At 47.7% G+C, this 20,376-nt stretch overlaps 1 protein-coding gene and 2 non-coding genes across 3 annotated transcripts; all 3 read right to left on the bottom strand.

Moving 5' to 3' along the window:
* Nucleotides 1-304: 304 nt before the first annotated feature.
* Nucleotides 305-387, bottom strand: trnal-cag (transfer RNA leucine (anticodon CAG)). Its single transcript has one exon. It is a non-coding gene; the product is annotated as a tRNA-Leu (tRNA).
* Nucleotides 388-2,762: 2,375 nt separating this feature from the next.
* LOC137360600 (histone H1-like protein HC2) lies at nt 2,763-4,560 on the bottom strand. Its single transcript, XM_068025992.1, has 3 exons — nt 4,505-4,560; nt 3,472-3,950; nt 2,763-2,770 (listed from the first exon to the last, which is right to left on the bottom strand). Exons 1-3 carry the CDS (start codon nt 4,558-4,560, stop codon nt 2,763-2,765), a joined length of 543 nt encoding a protein of 180 aa, XP_067882093.1.
* A 4,361-nt stretch (nt 4,561-8,921) lies between these two features.
* Nucleotides 8,922-9,004, bottom strand: trnal-uaa (transfer RNA leucine (anticodon UAA)). Its single transcript has one exon. It is a non-coding gene; the product is annotated as a tRNA-Leu (tRNA).
* Between the last annotated feature and the right edge of the window lie 11,372 nt (nt 9,005-20,376).

Genomic DNA, 20,376 nt, shown 5'->3' with positions numbered 1-20,376 from the left:
CCTTCAGTTATCACGTCCAATACTTCACACTCCTCCTCCTTAATAACAATATCTGCATCACCCTCTCATTCGGGAAAACAGTAAAGTACTCATCAAGGATATTGGCAACATCTTCCACCCCGAAACAAAGGTTACATTTTTGATCTTTCATGTGCCCCGCTGTTTACTCAGTTGCCTCTTACTCGAATGTTTTGATGCAACATCTTTGGGTCCATTGTTAGCTTGCTTGTCCATGTTCTTTCCTGTTCTCTCTTGGCTCTTCACCGCTGCTCCCAAACGCCTCCAGTGCAGTGAAAACGCAAGGTGTCAGAAATGGGATTCGAACCCATGCCTCCAGTGGAGACTGCGACCTGAACGCAGCGACTTAGACCGCTCGGCCACCCTGACTACCTGCGATGTGCCATCAATGCTAAGGAAATTATTCATTCTTTCTGAAAGTATTTGTGAGATTGTGGAAATGTCTGGAAGAAGAAAGACCGGCGGGAAAGCTCGGGCCAAGGCCAAGTCTCGCTCCTCCCGGGCTGGACTGCAGTTCCCGGTGTGCCGTGTTCACAGGCTCCTGAGAAAGGGTAACTATGCTGAGCGTGTGGGTGCCGGAGCCCCGGTCTATCTGGCTGCTGTGCTCGAGCATCTGACCGCTGAAATCCTCGAGCTGGCCGGTAACGCGGCCCGGGACAACAAGAAGACCTGCATCATCCCCAGACACCTGCAACTGGCCGTCCGCAACGACGAGGAGCTCATCAAGCTGCTGGGAGGGGTAACCATCGCTCAGGGCGGGGTGCTGCCTAATATCCAGGCCGTGCTGCTGCGCAAGGAAACCAGCGCTCAGAGCTCCCAGAAAAAGTAAAGCGGCCAAAATGTCATCTAATCAACCAAAGGCTCTTTTCAGAGCCACCCACAGTCTCTGTGAAAGGACTGGTTCCTGTCAGGAGGGAATCAGAGATGGAGTTATTGTAACAGTGGATTGACCTGTTTCACATCTGTCCAGGTGTGTTTTCAGTTCCCTCTCTGGATTTCACACTGTTTCTCTGCTCACACATCTCCCCTTTCGAGTTCATGAAGAACTGAACTACAGGGTGTCAGAATCAACAATTTAATAAATCCCGCTGCCTTCGATTTGATAAATCCCGAGACCATCCCGGTACATTAACGGGAACTGGTTCGGAGCTGATGAATTAATTTAATAATGGAAGTGTCTGCGTTAATTCTCTGTTTTTCATTTGGACAGTTTGAATTGTGTTTTTTTTTTCTCTCCGGTGATCTGAGCGCCGCTTCTCAATGAGAATCTGCTCCCAGAACAGAGTAAATGCAGGAAGGAAGAGGCCATTCTCGGGCTGTGTGTTTCTCTCCTAACCTGATCTGTTTAGACCGCACTGTTCCCAGAGGACGGAATCAGTGAGAGTTGTGCACACACAGGAGCTGAGTCCACTGCAGCGCTTTAATGTGTGCCTTCCCCCTGGCCCTCCCTATTCTCCGGACGCAGAGCTGTCTGTTCCCCCCGGCGGCGGGATAGAGTCGGGGATTCTCTCCCCGCAGTGTCAGGGTCTGCAGCCCCGGGGAACTGGCGGTTTCAGTCAGAGTGACCGAGCTACCTTACATATCCTGTGTACAGATCTCCAATGGATTCAAACATTAGTGAACTCATTGGGTAATGTTTGTAAATAACCCTCGTGAACGGAGCCGGCTCCATTAATGCATTCCAAATAAAAACTGGGATCTATTTCTTTTCCCAAATGCCAGCCAACGGATCCCAGGAGCGGGGTTGAGATTGTGCTGAGCAGCAATGAGTCTCCGGTAATGCTGCTTTCTAAATTCCAGATCAGCTCTCAGTCCCACAGGCCTTTCGGGAAAGTGATGTGACAAAACAGAAACCATGTGACCGCCCCTTCAATCTAATGGGTTTGATGATGAACAGAGATGGCAGCTCTTTCCTTTGCTGATTTGGTGGCTCTGAAAAGAGCCCTTGTTACACCTGTTACTGAAGCTGGGTTTTAGGCGCGTTCCCCGCGGATGCGGCGGGCCAGCTGGATGTCTTTGGCCATGATGGACCGGGATCATTCTGGTGAATCTGCTCATTTTCCGGCAGAAGCATCAGTCGCTGTTTGAACTGTTTAAAGTCAGGGGTGTATTAGCAGCCAGAAAGTGAAGGGCAGTTCATTGCTCCCTGCAGCATTATCCGCCTCTTTCAGGAGAAAGGATCAGACACCGCTCGTTTCTGTCAATCCCCGAGAAGCCTGTGAGAAGCGGTTAGTTGCTAATTTGTTCCTTTCACAGAGAGGAAGCTGATATTTGTCCCGTTTTAAATTGCTGAACCGGAACCTCCTCCCGCCGCTTACAGTTAACAGATTGACAAATGAAAACGATTCCTAAAATCGCGTCAGGATTTTGTGACGGTACATGCAGTAAAACAGAACATAAAATGAGAGGTTTTAAAATTGTTGCCTGAAAATTGAAATTTTCCATCACTTCAATTCCTTCCTGCTCTGGAATTGCCGGGCTTTTTCCAATTGGAAAATCTAAGCCAATGAGAACTTCTATTTACTTAAATGTGATTTTCCTATTGGTTAAGCATTGGATTGAGAAGCGGGTGACCAATCAGAGACAGAGTCAAACTGCGGGGATTCCAGGCCCCCAGTAACTGAGCTGAAACTGTTCAGATTGACAAACCCTGGCAGTAGCTTCACACATTGGACACTTCACACTGAGTCATTCAAGGGCTGGTGTGAGAGAAGCTTCAGATCCTGTCATTACTCTCTGACTCATTATTCATCTGGAACCAAACAATTCGTAAATGTGAAGCAGTGAAGAGAGTTTTCACTCTCACTGCAGCATGTGTCATCTGGGGAAATAAGGAACTATTATATTCGGAGATTCCAGGTACATTCCTCCCTGAACAAATCCATTCCTAACATTCCCGATCACAGACTATCCCAGCTCCTGTTGTCACCCGACTCCAGCTGAATTGGAGAAACTCATGTGCTGGGATTTGCGTTGTGAGGTGGTGTTTCTCCGCCAGTGTTACTGTCTTACAAACTCTCCCCCTGAATTTGTGAACTGAGACTGCACCGAACACATCTCCAGTTAGAGTGAGGGCCGGCCATCCCTCTGTTTTGTTACAGAGAGTGGGGAAAGGGCTGGGTGGAGGGGAGTCACCAGGGATCCTGGATTTCCTCCAATTCATTTCCATCTGCAGGCGGGGCCGGGACAGGGATCATTTGATCAGGGGATCAGCTCTTTCCTGAGAGATGTGGGTGGCTCTGAGAAGAGCCTTTGTGTTCAGATGTTTACAAGTTTCCCGCGCTCTTTCACTTCTTTCCAGACCCTGCTTTCTGAGTCTTCGCTGCTTTCGGCTTGACGTTGCTCTTCCATGTCTGGACTTTCTTCAGCGCCTTTCCGCCCACCGCACTCTTGCCTTTTTTGACCTTCTTCGCAGGAGACTTTTTCTGAAGCGCTGCGTTGCCGCCGCCTTGCTGCTTGTTTTCTTGGCTGCTGGTTTCTTCACTAAAGATTTCTTGTCTGCTGGTTTCTTCACTAAAGATGTCTTGGCTAATGGTTTCTTCGCTATAGATTTCTTGTCAGCTGGTTTCTTCACTAAAGATTTCTTGTCTGTTGGTTTCTTCAAAAAAGATGTCTTGGCTAATGGTTTCTTCACTAAAGATTTCTTGACTAATGGTTTCTTCGCTAAAGATTTCTTGTCTGCTGGTTTCTTCACTAAAGATTTCTTAGCTGCTGGTTTCTTCACTAAAGATTTCTTGACTAATGGTTTCTTCACTAAAGATTTCTTGACTAATGGTTTCTTCGCTAAAGATTTCTTGTCTGCTGGTTTCTTCACTAAAGATTTCTTAGCTGCTGGTTTCTTCACGAAAGATTTCTTGACTAATGGTTTCTTCACTAAAGATTTCTTGTCTGCTGGTTTCTTCACCTTCTTTCCCACTTTTCCCTGGGTTTTCCTTCTTGCTGATTTTGAAGGAGCCGGAGGCTCTCTGTCCCTTGCTCTGCACCAGGGAGCCTTTGTTCACATTCCTCTTGATACTTTGCTTGATCTGGGTCCTGCGCTTCTCCACATCGACACCGCTGCTACACAGAGCCTTCTTTATGGCGGCCAGGGACATCCCCTTGCGATCGCTGAAAGCCGGCACAATCTTGAGGATCTGTTCGCCCAACAGGAGACCGGCTGGCTTGTTCCGGGGAGCCACCTTCTTCTTCTTGGGGGTCTTGACTTGGGCGGCGGCGGCGGCTGGAGGAGCCGTTTGGACTGCTGCACTATCGGTCATGTCCGGGACTCTGCACAAATTCTCTCTGTCAGTGTGAACTGGGTCAGAAATGAAGCCGGTGGTGGCGGTACAGAGCAACTTAAAGGCAGAGAGAGGACGGGGCAGAGACAAGCTGCTGTCAGTTCCCGGCTCCTGCTGTCTCTCTGTGTTTCTCTCTCCTCACAAACTATCCAATTCCATTGAAATTCAGACACTCCAGACTTCCAGACTAGATCTTTCCTGTCTCTCACTCCAGCATGTTTGCTGTTGAAAAGCTTTCACTAGGATTGTGGACTTCATTTTCCATTTCACATGGTTTTATTGCTGCACTGACCGCTCTCTCTCACCCTTCACTGATATGTTCTCTACTTTTCAACTGAAATCTTGAAATCAACAAAAATAAATGTCCTTGAATTCCCACTTTGGGGCTGAGCAGGGAGCAGGGCGGTTCTTTGACTGGAAAATCATTTGATTTTACACAAGGATGACCCTGAAATCTGGCGATTAGAGCGGACCCACACACCCGCCCGCCCCTTTAATACAATCTCTCTTCCACAATATTCACATCTGCACATTCACAGGACAAACTGTTCCCTGAATGTAGAGTTCCCAGGACAGGTTTTCCCCTCCGCTTGGTCTGTGCTGCGGATTCTCGGGGGTGAGTTGTATTTTCTCAGCTCAATCACTGTTGGGGCCGGCGCTCCGAATATTGTCTGTTAACCAGATTCCGCTACAAGAGCCAATCACAGTTGTGACTTTTTTTATTCGTTCATGGGATGTGGGTGTGAGTCCAGAACCAGGCGTCATAATCTAAGGATACGGAGTAAACCTTTCAGGTTGTCCTTTCTCTCTCTGCCCCTCTCTCTCTGCCGACACCCACCCCGGTCCCCTCTCTCCCTCTTACTCTCCTCTCTCTCTCTGTCCCTCTCTGACAGTTGCAGAGAGAGAGAACTGTCAGCTTTGTGGTTAGTCTGTTTTAAAAAAAATCGCAGCCATCTGTTTCACAGCTGACAGGTGCTTTGAGCAGAGACAGCACTTCCGAAACTCGGACAAGCTCGGGTTTTTCTGGAGGGCTTTTAAAAGAAATCAGAACTGCCGGAAAGCTCCGAACTTGTCCGAGGTTCTGAAACGTTGTCTCTTCTCTAAGGACCTGTCAGCTGTGAAACTGACGGCTGCGATTTGATTGAAAGACAGACTGGTCTGGAAGAAGAAGCCAATGGGAAATTTCTCATCCCTGAAATTATCAGTCACGGACCGAACTGTTTTAACGTGGACACTGGTGTCCATGTACAGACATGTTGCCAACCCCTGTTCTTCACTCAGACTTACCAATCACACACTGATCAACGCTAACAAATAATTTGACTTCTTTTTTATTGAAGACTGACAATACTATATACAATTTACAGGAGAGTATTACAGGCACATCTTACTGGGGATCAACCCATCTCCTACTCTGTGTCACATAGTGTATGACATCACTTCCTGCAGTGATGATGCACACACTAGTGACATATTACTTGAAACAAAGAGTAGGCATAAATGGGCCACTTTCTCATTGGCAAGATGTGACTGGTGGAGTGCCACAAGGATCAGTGCTTGGGGTTCAATTATTTACTATCTATATTAATGACTTGGAGGAGGGGGAAGAGTTTACTTTATCCAAATTTGCTGACGATACAAAAATAGGGAGGGCATGTTGTCATGAAGACACAAGGAATCTGCAAGGGGATATAGATAGGTTGAGTGAGTGGGCAAAAACTTGGCAGATGGATTTAATGTAGGAAAGTGTGAGGTCATACACTTTGGTAGGAAGAATCAAAAGGCAGACTATTATTTAAATAGAGAGAGACTCCAAAAAAGAGGGATCTGGGTGTTCTTGTGATTGAAACAAAAAAAGTTAGCATGCAGGTGCAGCAAGTAATTAAGAGGGCAAATGGAATTTTGGCCTTTAGTGTGAGGGGGTTGGAGTTTAAAAATATGGAAGTCTTGTCACAACTGTAAGGGTGTTGGTGAGGCCACACCTGGAGTACTGTGTACAGTTTTGGTCCCCGTATTTAAGAAAGGATATACTGACATTGGACACAGTTCAAAAGAGATTCACTCAGCTGATTCCTGGGATAAAGGGGTTGACTTATCAAGAATGGCTAAACAGTTGAGGCCTTTATACATGAAAGTTTAGAAGAATGAGGGGTGATCTTATTGAAATGATTAAGATTCTGAGGGGGCTTGACAGGGTAGATGTTTCCACTAGTGGGGGAATCTCAAACTAAGTGACATAGTTACAGAATAAGGGGACAGTCATTGAAAACTGAGATGCAAAGGAATTTCTTCTCTCAGAGGGCAGTGAATGTCTGGAATTCTCTACCCCAGAGAGTTGTGGAGGCTAAATCACTGAAAGCATTTAAAGAGGAGGTAGATAGATTTTTGAAATATTGGGGAGTTGAGGGCGATGAGGAGCTGGCACGAAAGAGGAGTTGAGGTCTGGGGTACATCAGCCCTGATCTTATTGAATGGTGGGGCAGGCTTTGGGGGCTGAATGGCCTACTCCTGCTCCTATTTCTTATGTTCTTATAAGGGGGCTACAAAGAGATGTAGATCGGTTAAGTGAATGGGCAATGACCTGGCAAATGGAGTATAATGTGGGAAAGTGGGAAATTGTCCACTTTGGCAGGAAGAATAAAAAAGAAGTATATTATCTAAATGGTGAGAGATTGCAGAGCCCTGAGATGCAGAGGGATCTGGGTGTCCTCATGTATGAATCGCCCAAGGTTAGTATGCAGGTACAGCACGTAATTAGGAAAGCTAATAGAAAGCTATCATTTATCGTGAGGGGAATTTGATACAAAATTAGGGAGGTAATGCTTCAACTATACAGGGCATTGTTAAGACCACATCTGGAGTACTGTGAACAGTACTGGTCTCCTTATTTATGGAAGGATGTGAATGCATTGGAGGCAGTGTAGAGATGGTTTACTAGACAAATATCTGGAATGGGGGGGCTGTCCTACAAGGAAAAATTGTACAGGCTTGGCTTGTATCTGCTGGAGTTTAGAAGAGTAAGAGGCAACTTGATTGAAACACATAAGATCCTGAGGGGTCTTGACAGGGTGGATGTGGAAAGGATGTTTCCCCTTCTGGGAGAATCTAGAATTAGGAGTCACTGTTTAAAAATATGGGGTTGCCCATTTAAGACAGAGATGAGGAGAATTTTTTTGTCTTAGAGTGTTGTGAGTCTTTGCAGTTCTCTTCCTCAAAACACTGTGGAAGCAGAATCTTTGAATATTTTTAAGGCAGATGTAGATAGATTCTTGATAAGCAAGGGGGTGGTCGGGGGTAGGTGGAAATGTGGGTAATCAGTTCAGCTATGAAATTATTGAATTACGGAGCAGGCTCGAAGGGCGGAGTGGCCTACCCCTGCTCCTAATTCATATGTTCGTATGCTTGTATGTTTGTATAAAGCCCAAGATGCCATTGGTTTTACTAACCACTCTCTCAATATGTCCTGCCACCTTCAAAGATCGATGCACATGCATCCCCAGGTCCCTCTGTCCCTGAACACTCTTTAGAACTGTGCCATTAAGTATACATTGCCTCTCCCTATTCCTTCTGTCAAAATGCATCACCTCACACTTAACAGTATTAAAGTCCATCCGTCACCTCTCTGCTCATTCTGCTAGCCTATCTATGTCTGATTGCAGGCGGTTCATATCATCCTCACTGTTTGCCTCACATCCAAGTTTGGTATTGTCAGCAAATTTTGAGATTCTGTTCCGTATTCCAAGATCCACATATTTTATACACAGCAAGAAAAGCAGTGATCTCAGCACTGACCCTTGGGGAAAACCACTGTCTACCATCCCCCAGTCTGAAAAGAAACCATTTACGACAACTTGCTTGCCCTTAAGTCAATTCTTTAACAAATTGGACACTGACCCTCCTATTCCATGAGCCTCAGTTTTGTTAACCAGCCTTTTATGTGGTACCTTATCAAATGCTTTCATAAAATCCATAGAAACAGCACCCACTGCATTACCTTCATCAAACTTCTCTGCTCCTTCATCAAAAAATTCAGTTATATTATTGAAGCATGTTCTGCCTTTTACAAATCCATGCTGGATATCCTTAATTAACTCAAACCTCTCTAAATGTCCATTGATATTTTCCCTGATTATCATTTCTGAAGCCTTACCCAGCATTGATATTAAATTAACTGTCATGGAGTTGCTTGGACTGTCCTTACACCCTTTCTTGAATAAGGGTGTCGTTTGCCACTCTCCAATCCCCTTATCCAGGGAAGATTGGAAGATTATAGCAAGCCCTGTCTGCAGCGGTGGCAGACCTGCAAGGAATCAACTACCAGCAAGCGTATAAAGCGAGACCCAGGCTCAGGGCCTTCAGTTACCTGGAGGGGAGTCGGAGAGGCAGCGGATCCTGTGAGGAACCACAATTCAGGAAGAATGTGAAGGTTATTGTGAGGGTACAGAGAAGATTAATTTAAAGGTTTACCAGTTTATAAGCACGTGCAGAGCAAAGGAATGGTGCTGGGGCAGATCAAATAATAGGAAGCTGCGATCGGTTGGAAGGCAAGAGTGATTGAACGACAGAAGAGATGATGGTGCAAGGCAAAAGTCAGGGAAACCACAAGCAACATTGTGTTATCACAAATACCAAAAGTGGGGTTTAAACCCACACAGACACATGTCTATTGCAACTTAAGTTCAATGCCTTAACCACTCGGCCATCCTGGTACATTTGCCTGCATGGAAAATGAAATTTAATGTGATTCAGGTGCCATCTGGCCTTTTACAATCTGCAATTATGACTCCTCTCCCATGCTAAATTGGACCCTTCATGACTTATGAACCTCAATCGGATCAACCCTCAGTCTAGGTTTCTCTAAGGGGTAGGGCCCCAACTCTTTTAGTCTAACTTGATAGCAAAGATGTCTGATACTGGGAATTAGCCTAATGTCTCTCCTCTGTACCCTTTCCAAAGCCTCAATATCACCCATCATGTCAGGAGAACAAGATTGGACACAATATTCCAAGTGAGGCCTGACCAAGGTTTCATAAAAGGACAAATTCGGGACATCTCAGATACTGAAGGAGTCCGTGTCCAGAAGCAGCAAGACCTGGATAACATTCTGGCTTGGGCTGCTAAGTGGCAAATAACATTCACACCACATAAGTACCAGGCAATGACCATCTCCAACAAGAGAGAATGTAACCATTTCCCTTTGACGTTCAACAGCATTACCATCGCTGAATCCCCCAACCATCAACATCCTGGGGGTTACCATTGACAGAAGCTTAACTGGACCATTCATATAAATACTCTGGCTACAAGAGTAAATCAGATAGTGGGAATTCTGTGATGAGTAACTCAGCTCAAGGCACGTGGTGAAATGCTCATTCGGAGAGCTGGAGAAATGGACTGGTCAGGTGGGCAGAAAAGTGGCAAATGGAATTCAAATTGGAGAAGTGTGAGGTGATGCATTTGGTGAGGTCAAACACGGCAAAGGAATACACAATTAATGGGTGAATGCTGAGAGGTGTAGAGGAAGTGAGGGACCTTGAAGTGAATGTCCACAAATCCCTGAAAGTAGCAGGACAGGTTGATAAGTTGGTTAAGAAGGCTTATGGAATCCTTTCCTTTATTAGCCGAGGTGTAGAATATAATAAAAGGGAGGTTATGCTGGAACTCTATCAATCATTAGTTAGGCCACAACTTGAGTTCTGTGTGCAGTTCTGGTCACCTTATTACAGAAACGATGTAATTGCACTAGAAAGGGTACAGAGGACATTTACGAGGATATTGCCAGGACTGGAAAAATGCAGCTGTGAGGAAAGATTGGATAGGCTGGGGTTGTTCTCCTTGGAATAGAGGATGCTGAGGGGAGATTGAAATATACAAAATTGTGAGGGGTCTGGATAGAATGGATGGGAAGGGTCTATTTACCTTAGCAGGGAGGTCAGTGACTAAGGGGCATAGATTTAAAGTGATTCGTTGAACTATTAGAGGGGAGATGAGGAACCATTTTTTCACCCAGAGGGTGCGAGGGATCTGGAACTCACTGCCTGTAAAGGCAGTTGAGGCAGAAACCCTCAACTCATTTAAAAGGAGTCTGGATGTGCATCTCAAGTGCCTGAACCTGGAAGATTACGGTCCAAATGCTGGACAATGGGATTCAGCTGGGTGGCTCGTCTTTTGGCTTTCCTGTGCTGTAAACTTTCTATGTTCCGTGATTCTATGCAGACACGATGGGCCGAATGGCCTCCTTCTGCACTGTAATAATTTTGTGATTTTTGACTCTCCAAAGCTTGTCAACCATCTACAAGGCACAAGCCAGGATGAGTGCAGCTCCAACAATACTCGAGAAACTCAACACCATTCAGGACAAAGCAGCCACCTTGACTTTCACCCCATTTACCACCTTAAACATTCACTCCCTTCACCACTGATGGACAGTGGCAGTAGTGTGTACCATCTACCAGATGCACTGCTGCAACTCACCAAGGCTCCGCAGACAGCACGTTCTAAACCGAAGACCTCCACCACATTGAAGGACAAGGGCTGCAGATGCATGGAAACACCACCATCTGCAAGTTCCCCTCCAAGTCACACACCATTTGATCTGCAAATATATCGCTGTTTATTCACTGATGTTGGGTCAAAATCCTGGATCTCCCTTCCTAACAGCACTGTGGGTGTACCTACACCACATGGAGTGCAGCAATTCAAGAAGGCAGCTCACTGCCACATTGTCAAGGACAATTAGGGATGGGTAACAAATTCTGGCCTTTCCAGCGTCCCTCACATCCCAGGAAAAAATATGCCTCATCTTACACTCAATTGTCCTCTGAATGCAGCCCAACCCTCTATTTGCTCCAACTATCACTTCACAGCATTGCGGCTGTAACTTTAGAGATCTGTGCACGAGAACATCCAGATCTCTGCTCAAAATTATTTTCTTTCTCCACCTGCTTTAATGTTTTTCCCTGAAGGGTGTATGAATGTTGAGCATTCGCCCTGTCCACATGAATAACACTGCACTTACCCAAATTAAACATCATTTACCAGTCATGAACCCAATCTCCCAACACATTAAAATCAGCCTGAAACAGTCGAGCATCGTCTACAGTCTGAACACTCGCACAGATCTTCGAACCATCTGTAAATTTACTGATCGTGTCCCCAGATTATTAATAAAAAGAGTAAAGAGCAACAGACCCAACACCGATCCCTGTGGGACACCACTGGTAACTGGTCTCCGAACAGATCCAGATCCATCTGTAACTACTTTCTGCCGACATCCTGCCAGTCAGTTGCCAATCCTGATCAATATATTAGCACTGATCCCAGGGACTTTAATCTTGTAGAGAAGCCTCTTGTGTGGAACCTTATCAAAACCTTTTGGCTGAGATCCGCTAATTGAACACAGGCTGGGGATTAGGCCTAGGCCCGTCCTCCTTTGTGTGTGGGTCTCAGGACCACACGAGGTGAGATCAGCTCACTGAGCACAGGCCCATCCTGCTCTATATGGTGCTCAGTACCTCACCAAATGAGAATAACTAACACACCACAGGCCATGGAGCCTCGGCCAATCCTCCCCTGATTGTGGTTCAGTGCCAACCAGGTCAGATCAGCTAATTCAGCATAGGCCGGAGATGGAACCTGGATTTTTCTTGCTCTGGGGGCTGTGTACCATAGCAGGTGCGATGAACTAACATCCCTCAGGCTGAGGAAGGAGCCTGGGCCCATTCTGTTCTGTGGGCTCAGTAACACAACCCGTAAGATGAACTTTTTTTGAAAGACTTCAGTGCATTTAACTCTGTGTCCTACACTGTGAGGCCGCTTTCTGTGTTGATAAAGAGTGTAATTTATTGAGTTCTCTCTTGGATCAAACAGGGTCACAGACAGAGGTCTGTGTGCAGAGGGTTTGGAGGTGAGCTCTGATTCCTCACCCTTTCTGGATTGTGAGGAATAAAGAATGAATGAGAGAAAGAGAATGTGGGAGACGGGATGATGGAAGAATTTTTCCATGAACCTGATTAAAAGTGTCTCAAACACAAGATATCAAGAGCAGAATATTAACATAATCTGAGTTCCGCGATCTGGTCGGGTCCCATTCCCCTGAAGTGAGGAATGAACGGGTGGGGAAATTCCGCCTGGAGTTATATTTGTCTCCAATGAAGATGAGCTCACAGTGAGGATGGAATAGCTCAGTTGGGAGAACAGTCGATTGAAGAACCAGGATACAATCCCTGGTTTCATCAGTTTTAATTTGGTGTCTCCTTCAGTTTAAGTAGAGAGAATCAGAGGGGAGATATTCCACTCTTGATCCCATGGGCTGAATTTTAAACTAACGGTGCGGCACTCGGCAGAGGCACCGGAAGCGGGTGTTGTCACCACACGAGTGAAATGTGGCTGGCCGACCCCGATCACGGAGCAGCCGACCAATTAATGAAGGGGAGGCGTGGGGCCCATGTAAACAAGGACCAGAGGCAGGGAACGAGGCACCGATGGCACCGACATCTGACACAACGGCAGGTGCCTGCACCATATTTAAAGGGCTGCCAGCCCTGCATTCACTGCTGCCTGGTTTAAAGGAGTGTCTTCCTGAGAGCCCTCTGCTGCGCCAGGACCCGTTCTGCTGCCTGTGCTGTCCCAGGACCCGTGCTGCTGCCTCTGCTGCCTGTTGAGTAAGGAGCTGAATGCGAGCCTGCAGTGACCATGGTCCCACGGTTTAGCGATGCCTCCCTGCAGGTTCTCCTCCAGGTGGCAAGAGAAAGGTGGAAGATCCTCTTCCCCAGGGATGGTGGTGCAGACCTGCCCACCTGACCAAGCAAAGCTGGCTGGGGATAGTAGGTGAAGTCAGCAGCCCTGGGGTCACCCCCAGGACATGGATCCAGTGCAGGAAGTGGGTCAATGACCTGATCCGGGCTGCTCAGGTGAGAACTCCAAACACTTTGGACCCTTTGGACATTGCATGTGGCAGAGTGAGAGGGAACGTTTGATGGAAAGGGAGTGACCACCCAGTCATGTGTATTGGGGAAGGGCAGCAGGACATGCTGCCTGAGGCTTGGCTGCATCTCGGTGAGAGGCGCACGTCAGTCATTGTATAACCTCACACAGTCCCTCAAGAGGGGACGGACACATGCAGGAGGCACAGGTGTGTCCCCATCATGGACTGCTGGACTATCACCATCAGAGATGTTGGGCTTGACCCGCTGGGAGACTAACTTTGTTCATAATTGTGTCTGCAGGAGAAGACATCCCACAATCGGAAAGAGCGTGTCAAGATCGGCGGTGGAGTGCCAGATCTCCATGTCCTCATCCCGATGGAGGAGGAGGCCATGGAACTGGCCGGGCAGCAAAGCAGCTGCTCCATAGCTGGTGGAGAGACAGGGACACCTACCCAAGAGAGTGAATGAACATCTCCTGGGGCACAAGGGAGCATCCGCTGCAAAGGAGCCACACTGCTCATCTGTTCACCACTGCATCAATGGAGCTGCACAGTAGGGGTGGTTGGAATGTCACGATGGGCAGACCCTAACCCTTCAATGTCCCTGTTTTCTCATGCAGGCCCAGATGAACACAAGAGAAGAGCTGGAGAGACGGGGGGGCAGCCAAATACCTCTGAAGAGGAGGTGGGATCCTCAGAGGGTGCACCGTCACATCATTTCCCCGCATCCTCCACCAGCACAGAAACCCTCACTTGGTGGGTATTCACTCACTGTTAGATTCGGGCTCACAAGCTGGTGAGCACATCACAGAAAGGCCCAGGCAGCTGACGGAGGCTGTGACAGCCGAGGCCACTGGCAGTAGGAGGACTGTGAGAGGCCAGGCCCATGCTGAGTCCCAGGCTGATGACGTGCCTCTTGGGTCACCAGCAACACGGGAAATGCTGCAGCTGCAGTGAGAGGTCAGGCAACATCTGGCAGAGTTGCCGGAGATTATGTGTACCCAATCTCGGATGATGGAGGAGTCCATCCAGGCCTTGGGTGCTGCACTGTCTCTGATGGGGGTGTGTCTGGCTTCCTCCATTGAGAGATTGGTGACTCTCATGGAGAGCCAGATCCAGCAGACCAATCAGTGGCTGCCGGAGATGTGCGCAGACCTGCACTCCATCACTTTGTCCATGAGCTCCATCCAGCGGTGACAAGGTGAGAGGGGGGGACGAGGCACCTGAACTCTCCACCAGATCCACATCCCTCTCAGGGCAGCAGGGAGATACAAGTGTGTCTTATAAGGGGGAGGAGCAGCTGGCTGCTACATCTGGGGTCTCCTCTCAGGGTGCTCCTGGTGTGGACAGTAGCTCCAAAGCCCCTCTGCCAGTGACACCAGTGATGCCAGCACCTCCATTATCCCCGATGACAGAGGGGGTCCCTGTACCTGTGCAGGAGGTCCTCAGTGTGCCAGGGCCCTCCAGGCCTCAGGCAGCAAGAGGACGGCCGCCAATTTCATCCCAAGCCATGAGGCAGCAAGGTCAGCAGCCTGTCTCCACCTCAGCTGACAGAGCAGGGGGAGCACCACGTAGGAGCACCCGGAAAAGATTTAAGAAGAGCACCTAGATTCACTGAGGGGTTCACGGGTGAATGTGCATTCCAGATGGATAGGGTTGTGTTTGGTGTCACACGTAGTAAAGAAATGTTCTCTCACTCCGTCTCCTTCTTATTGTTGATGCCCTTTGGGACTGCATTTAAACCTTCCTCCCAAGGGGCTGGAAGTGAGGGACCAAGTCCCAAGTTCACAAAGCTTCGGCCTTGCCACTGTGCGATGTGTACCTGGGCCCTGTAGTGCAGAAGGAAGGAGGTGACAACAGGGCTGCTCAAAGCTAATACTTTATTGCTGTGGTTCCAGAAGGTGGTAAGGCTCAAAGGAAACGTGAATGTATAAGGGTGTCTCGTGTCCCCCTTGTGTGCATCTCATGGCCCCTTTCCTGCTGTGCCTGAGGTCCTTCATCTGGCACTGCTTGGACAGCATCCTCCTCCACATCCTCATCATCAGAGGAGACATCGCACTCCACAATATCCTCACTAGTCAACACCTCACCCCTCTGTAGTGCCAGATTGTGCTGTGCAGAGCAAACCGCCATGATACGCGAGACCCTTGCTGGGGCATTCTGAAGGGTTCCACTGGATCGATCTAAGCACCTGAATCTCGTGTTCAGGAGACCAATGGCCTCCTTGATGGTCGCGCGGGTTGACCCGCAGCAGGTGTTGTACCTCTCCTCCTCATCCGTGCGTGGGTTCCTCACAGAGGTCAGTACTCATGTTTCTTTTTTTTTTAGAGATACAGCACTGAAACAGGCCCTTCGGCCCACCGAGTCTGTGCCGAACATCAACCACCCATTTATACTAATCCTACACTAATCCCATATTTCTACCAAACATCCCCACCTGTCCCTATATTTCCCTACCACCGACCTATACTAGTGACAATTTATAATGGCCAATTTCCCTATCAACCTGCAAGTCTTTTGGCTTGTGGGAGGAAACCGGAGCACCCGGAGAAAACCCACGCAGACACAGGGAGAACTTGCAAACTCCACACAGGCAGTACCCGGAATCGAACCCGGGTCCCTGGAGCTGTGAGGCTGCGGTGCTAACCACTGCGCCACTGTGCCGCCCTGTTCTCACTAGGTTGCCCTTGTCTCCAAGGATCCATCTCAGAAAGCGCATGGGGCCACGGAAAAGTTCTGGCACCTGGGACTGCCTTGGTATGCAGGCGTTGTGGCTGCTTCCCAGGATTTGTGCACACACCTGTCGGGTCCATTTGTGATGGTCACAGACCAGTTACACATTGAGCAAGTGGAAGCCCTTCCTATTGAAGGCTGCTGGCTGGTCTGCGGGAGCCTTGATGGTCACATGGGTGCTGTCGAGGACACCCTACACCTGGGGGAATCCAGCGATGGCCCCGAATCCTATAGCCCTCTCAGCTTGACTGTTTGGATCGATGTGCACATAGTCACCGGCCCTCCTGAACAGTACATTGGTGACCTCCTTGATGCACTGATTCACTACAGACTGTGAGATTCCACACATATCTCCAGTGGATCCCCCCAATGATGTGGTGGTGTAGAAGTTCAGTGGCACGGTGACCTTCAGTGACACTGGCATCAGGTGCCCACCAAGTCCCATGGGGCACAACTGCATCACGGCAGAGAGCTCAGTGACGACCTCCGTGGAGAGGTGCAGTCTGTGGAGACACTGTCACTCGGACATCTGCAGGTAGTTGAATCTCGGCTGACGTGTTCCTCTGCATCCTTCTCCAGCCTCCTGTTCGAGGCTGGCCCTCCTGTGGGCCCCCAAGCTGCTGTGGTGCTCCGGCTGGTGCCTGCACCTCCCTCTCTACTCCTCCTCCTCTTCAATGGGAGCCTCCAATCCAGGGTAACTGAGGCCCATGACAGATTGCACCTCCTTGAGTGCAACGCCTTCACAGTAAACAACACCCAGTCACAGTTACCTCACTTGTCACCCTCAATGAAATGGCACTGCCCCAATGACACCCTGTTGTGGCTCCCCCTGCAGAGCTGGTACATTGGCCCCCACTCCTGACAGTGTTTCCCGATGCCCTTTCCCCCTCCACCCTTGCTGCCAAGTGACGCTGCCTCACCCGACAGCTTCCCAGTGAAGCCAACACTCAGCTCCCACCTCCCAGTCACCTCCTTTAACCAGGCGAGGCTCTGAAGCCCCGTGGTTTCCGTGCACTATTAGTTCAATTGGATCCAGTGAATAAACTTGCTGACAATTGGACTCATGAATACTTTAAATGCCTTCTTGCCGTGTGGATGTGCGAAGTCTGCACTCCATGTCAGCCGCCGACAGAAAAATTCGGTCTGACGTCTTCCATCCCTATTTTATACACCCCCACTGCCCCTCCCCAGCCTCCATTCCCGTCTCCAACGGTCCCTTAAAATTCTGGCCCATGTCTCCAAGACTAATGGGAGTGAAACTACATCTGCTCCTTAGCCTGAACAGGGAGAGCTGCTCTCTCTGTGTTTAAAGTGAATGAATCTGCTCTTTACCTTGTCTTACTGGAACGTTCACTGTCTGGAAATGTCTGTTTGAAAATGTTTTCCTGTTATATTAATGGAGCAGAGGAGCAGATGTGAGGTACTGTTCAACAGAGAGGTTTGGAAGTGGGTGAAGGGGTGGAGTGACGGTGTGAGTGACAGGCGTAGTGAGTTGGCCATTCTCCATGGAGTGTCAGGAATGAAGGACAGAGGAGCAGACCAGGTTGGAAACACAGAAAGAGCGAGGAGAAGGGAAACATCTTAGCTGCATCTACTCTGTCTCTCCCTTTAAATATTTTGTAAGTTTCAATGAGATCACCTCTCATTCTTCAAAACTCTGGAGAATACAGGCCCACTTTCCCCAATCTCTCCTCATACGACAGTCCCGCCATCCCAGGAACAAGTCTGGTGAAGCTTCATTGCACTCCCTCTGTGGCAATGACATCCTTCCGAAGATAAGTGAACCAAAACTGCACACCGTATTCCAAACTGCAGACCAACCTAGGTTATATGCAATTGAAGCAAGACTTCACTACTCCTGTACTCAAATTATCTTGCGATAAAGGCTAACATATCATTCGTCTTCTGAATTGCTTGCTGCACGTGCATGTTAGCTTTCAGTCACTTATTGACAAGGGCACACAGGCCCCTTTGTACATCTACACTTTCTAATCTCTTACCATTTAAGAAATAACCTGCACATCTATTCTTCCTACCAAAGTGGATAACCTCACATTTTTACACATTATATTCCATGTGCCACTTTCTTGCCCACTCACTAAGGCTGTCCAAATCCCCTTGAAGCTGCTTTGCATCTTTCTCACGACACACATTCCCACCTAGTTTTGTGTCAGCCATGAACTTGGAAATATTACATTTGGTCCCCACATCCGAATCATTGATATATATTGTGAACAGCTGGGTCACAGTGTGGTGGTGAACAGTTGTATTTCTGTCTGGAGGAAGGTTTACAGTGGGTTCCCCATGGTTCCTCATAACTTCAGTTATGTGCAGAGACTGGAAAAGCTGGGGTTGTTCTCCTTGGAGCAGAGCAAGTTCAGAACAACTTTGACAGAGTTACAATCAAGGAATCAAATGGTTACAGTACAGAAGGAGGCCATTCAGTCCAAAATGTCCATGACAGCTCTTTGCAAGAAAACTGAAAGTCCGAAACTGAAGACTTTTCCACATCTCTGGGCGGTCAGACTCACTCTGTCTGTTTTTGCTGCTCGTGACCATTTACGAGAACAGGCCACGGGTTCAACGTTCATCAGAAAATGGAAGATAATTGGAAAGAATTCTGTGTTACTACTGCCCAATAACAAAGATGCAATGGATGTTATTCAAAATAAGTTTCCTCTGACATTTTATGTAAACTTGTTTGCATCTAAAAGTTGGATTTTAAGTGTAACAAAAATGTGTCAAATTAATGACTGACCATGTGACAGCGCACATGGGGATCAAATCCACAGCCTTGTTGTTATCAACACTGCGTCCTAACCAACTGAACTAAGTGGCCGATAGACAGAGCAAGGTATGGGTTTGTGCCGCACGCTGGGCGGTTTGTGTTTTATTTCTCACACTGGGTGACAGAGCGATTGTACAAACAATGGACACATCACATCCCTGAAACATTGCTCTGATATAAAACAGTGTGAAATAAGAACATGCATGGAAATGGAATGGAACCGTAAATCAGGACATTAATCTATGAAAGTTGATCTTGAAATTCAACCATTCACTGAACATTCCAATAGATCGAACTCTTTTCTGATATAAAATCCAGGAACTTGAGCTGCTGTAAAATATAACTAAGCGTAACGTGATTTGAACACACAACCTTCTGATCTGGAGTCAGACGCGCTACCGTTGTGCCACAAGCTCATAAATAAAGCGCAATGTTCCATTCCTGGCAGATTTATGTCTTGTTTAGATTCAGTGATTGAAATTAATTCAATCCTCATCTGACCTCCACTCTGTAAATGCCTGCCACCCGACCTGAACCCGACGGGACCCGACGACCTGTGTCGGGTTCGGGTCATGTCGGGTCGCTCTTCCGGGTCTGGCTTTCGGGCTCGGGACAGGTCGGACCAGGTTCGGGTCACGCTGGGTCCAGGTCGGGCTGAGTCTGGGTCGGAAACACACAGTAAGTATTACATTTTGCTCTGCTGGGAAGTTGAGTTCAGTAAGTGTCAAAAGTTGAAAAGCCAACCAAAGCTGGGAGTCCGGGACATCAAGTAGGGAAACTCTGAGTCTGTTCAGTGAGCAAGTGAGCATCTCTATGACGTCATTGCGCTCATGCTGCAGCTTCCTGTAGATTCGGAATCGGGAGGTAGGGAAAGTGAACATTCCGGTGGTCGGGTAAGGCTCGGGTCGGTTTGGGCATGGGAATAAATGGAGATACTCGGGCCGGGTCGGGCTCGCGTCCAAAGTGGTTCTGTGCGGTTCGGGTCGGGTTTTTTTCCTGACCTGAGCAGGCCTTTACCGCTCTGTCATTTCAGTGCCTTATTTAAACTATTACTTGGAGTTCTGCTTTACAGGGTCTCGGCTGTGTAAGTGTTTCCCAGACCCACTACTCTGATTAATCAGACATTTTGCTGCGAACTGCTGCTGCTACAATTGAAATGTAAAAAAGAATTTCCAGTGACCTGCAACCAATGGACAAATACATTTCAGAAAGATAAAGCTCATTCACCAATCCACAAATGTGTCTTTCTGCTTATATTTATAAACAACTCCTTCTCTCCACTATGAGAACTATACAATCACTACAGTTATTTGAAAGTTAGTATAAGATGTTCCAGTTCATCAATGTTAAAACTGCAGCAGGTATTTTCCAGAAAACTTCTCTGTTGGAACCACAGTCCCATTTCGATTGAAAGTGGACAATTAATGTATTCACTTGTTCATTGTGGACAGGTGTCTGACTTAGAATAAATCTCATTAACTTTCAATGAGGTGGCAGTATTTCTGTGCTCCCATTTTACACAGTCTGTCCTGTTCACGCACCATGTTTTTATTCTCCTCTCCCATTCTCCACAGGATACAGATTACAAGCATCATCAATCTAGCTGTTGAAAAGCATTGGAAGAATCTGGTCAC

Source organism: Heterodontus francisci, unplaced genomic scaffold, assembly GCF_036365525.1.
Source record: "Heterodontus francisci isolate sHetFra1 unplaced genomic scaffold, sHetFra1.hap1 HAP1_SCAFFOLD_59, whole genome shotgun sequence".
Lineage (NCBI taxonomy): Eukaryota > Metazoa > Chordata > Chondrichthyes > Heterodontiformes > Heterodontidae > Heterodontus > Heterodontus francisci.
This window is presented reverse-complemented; position numbering and strand designations above follow the sequence as displayed.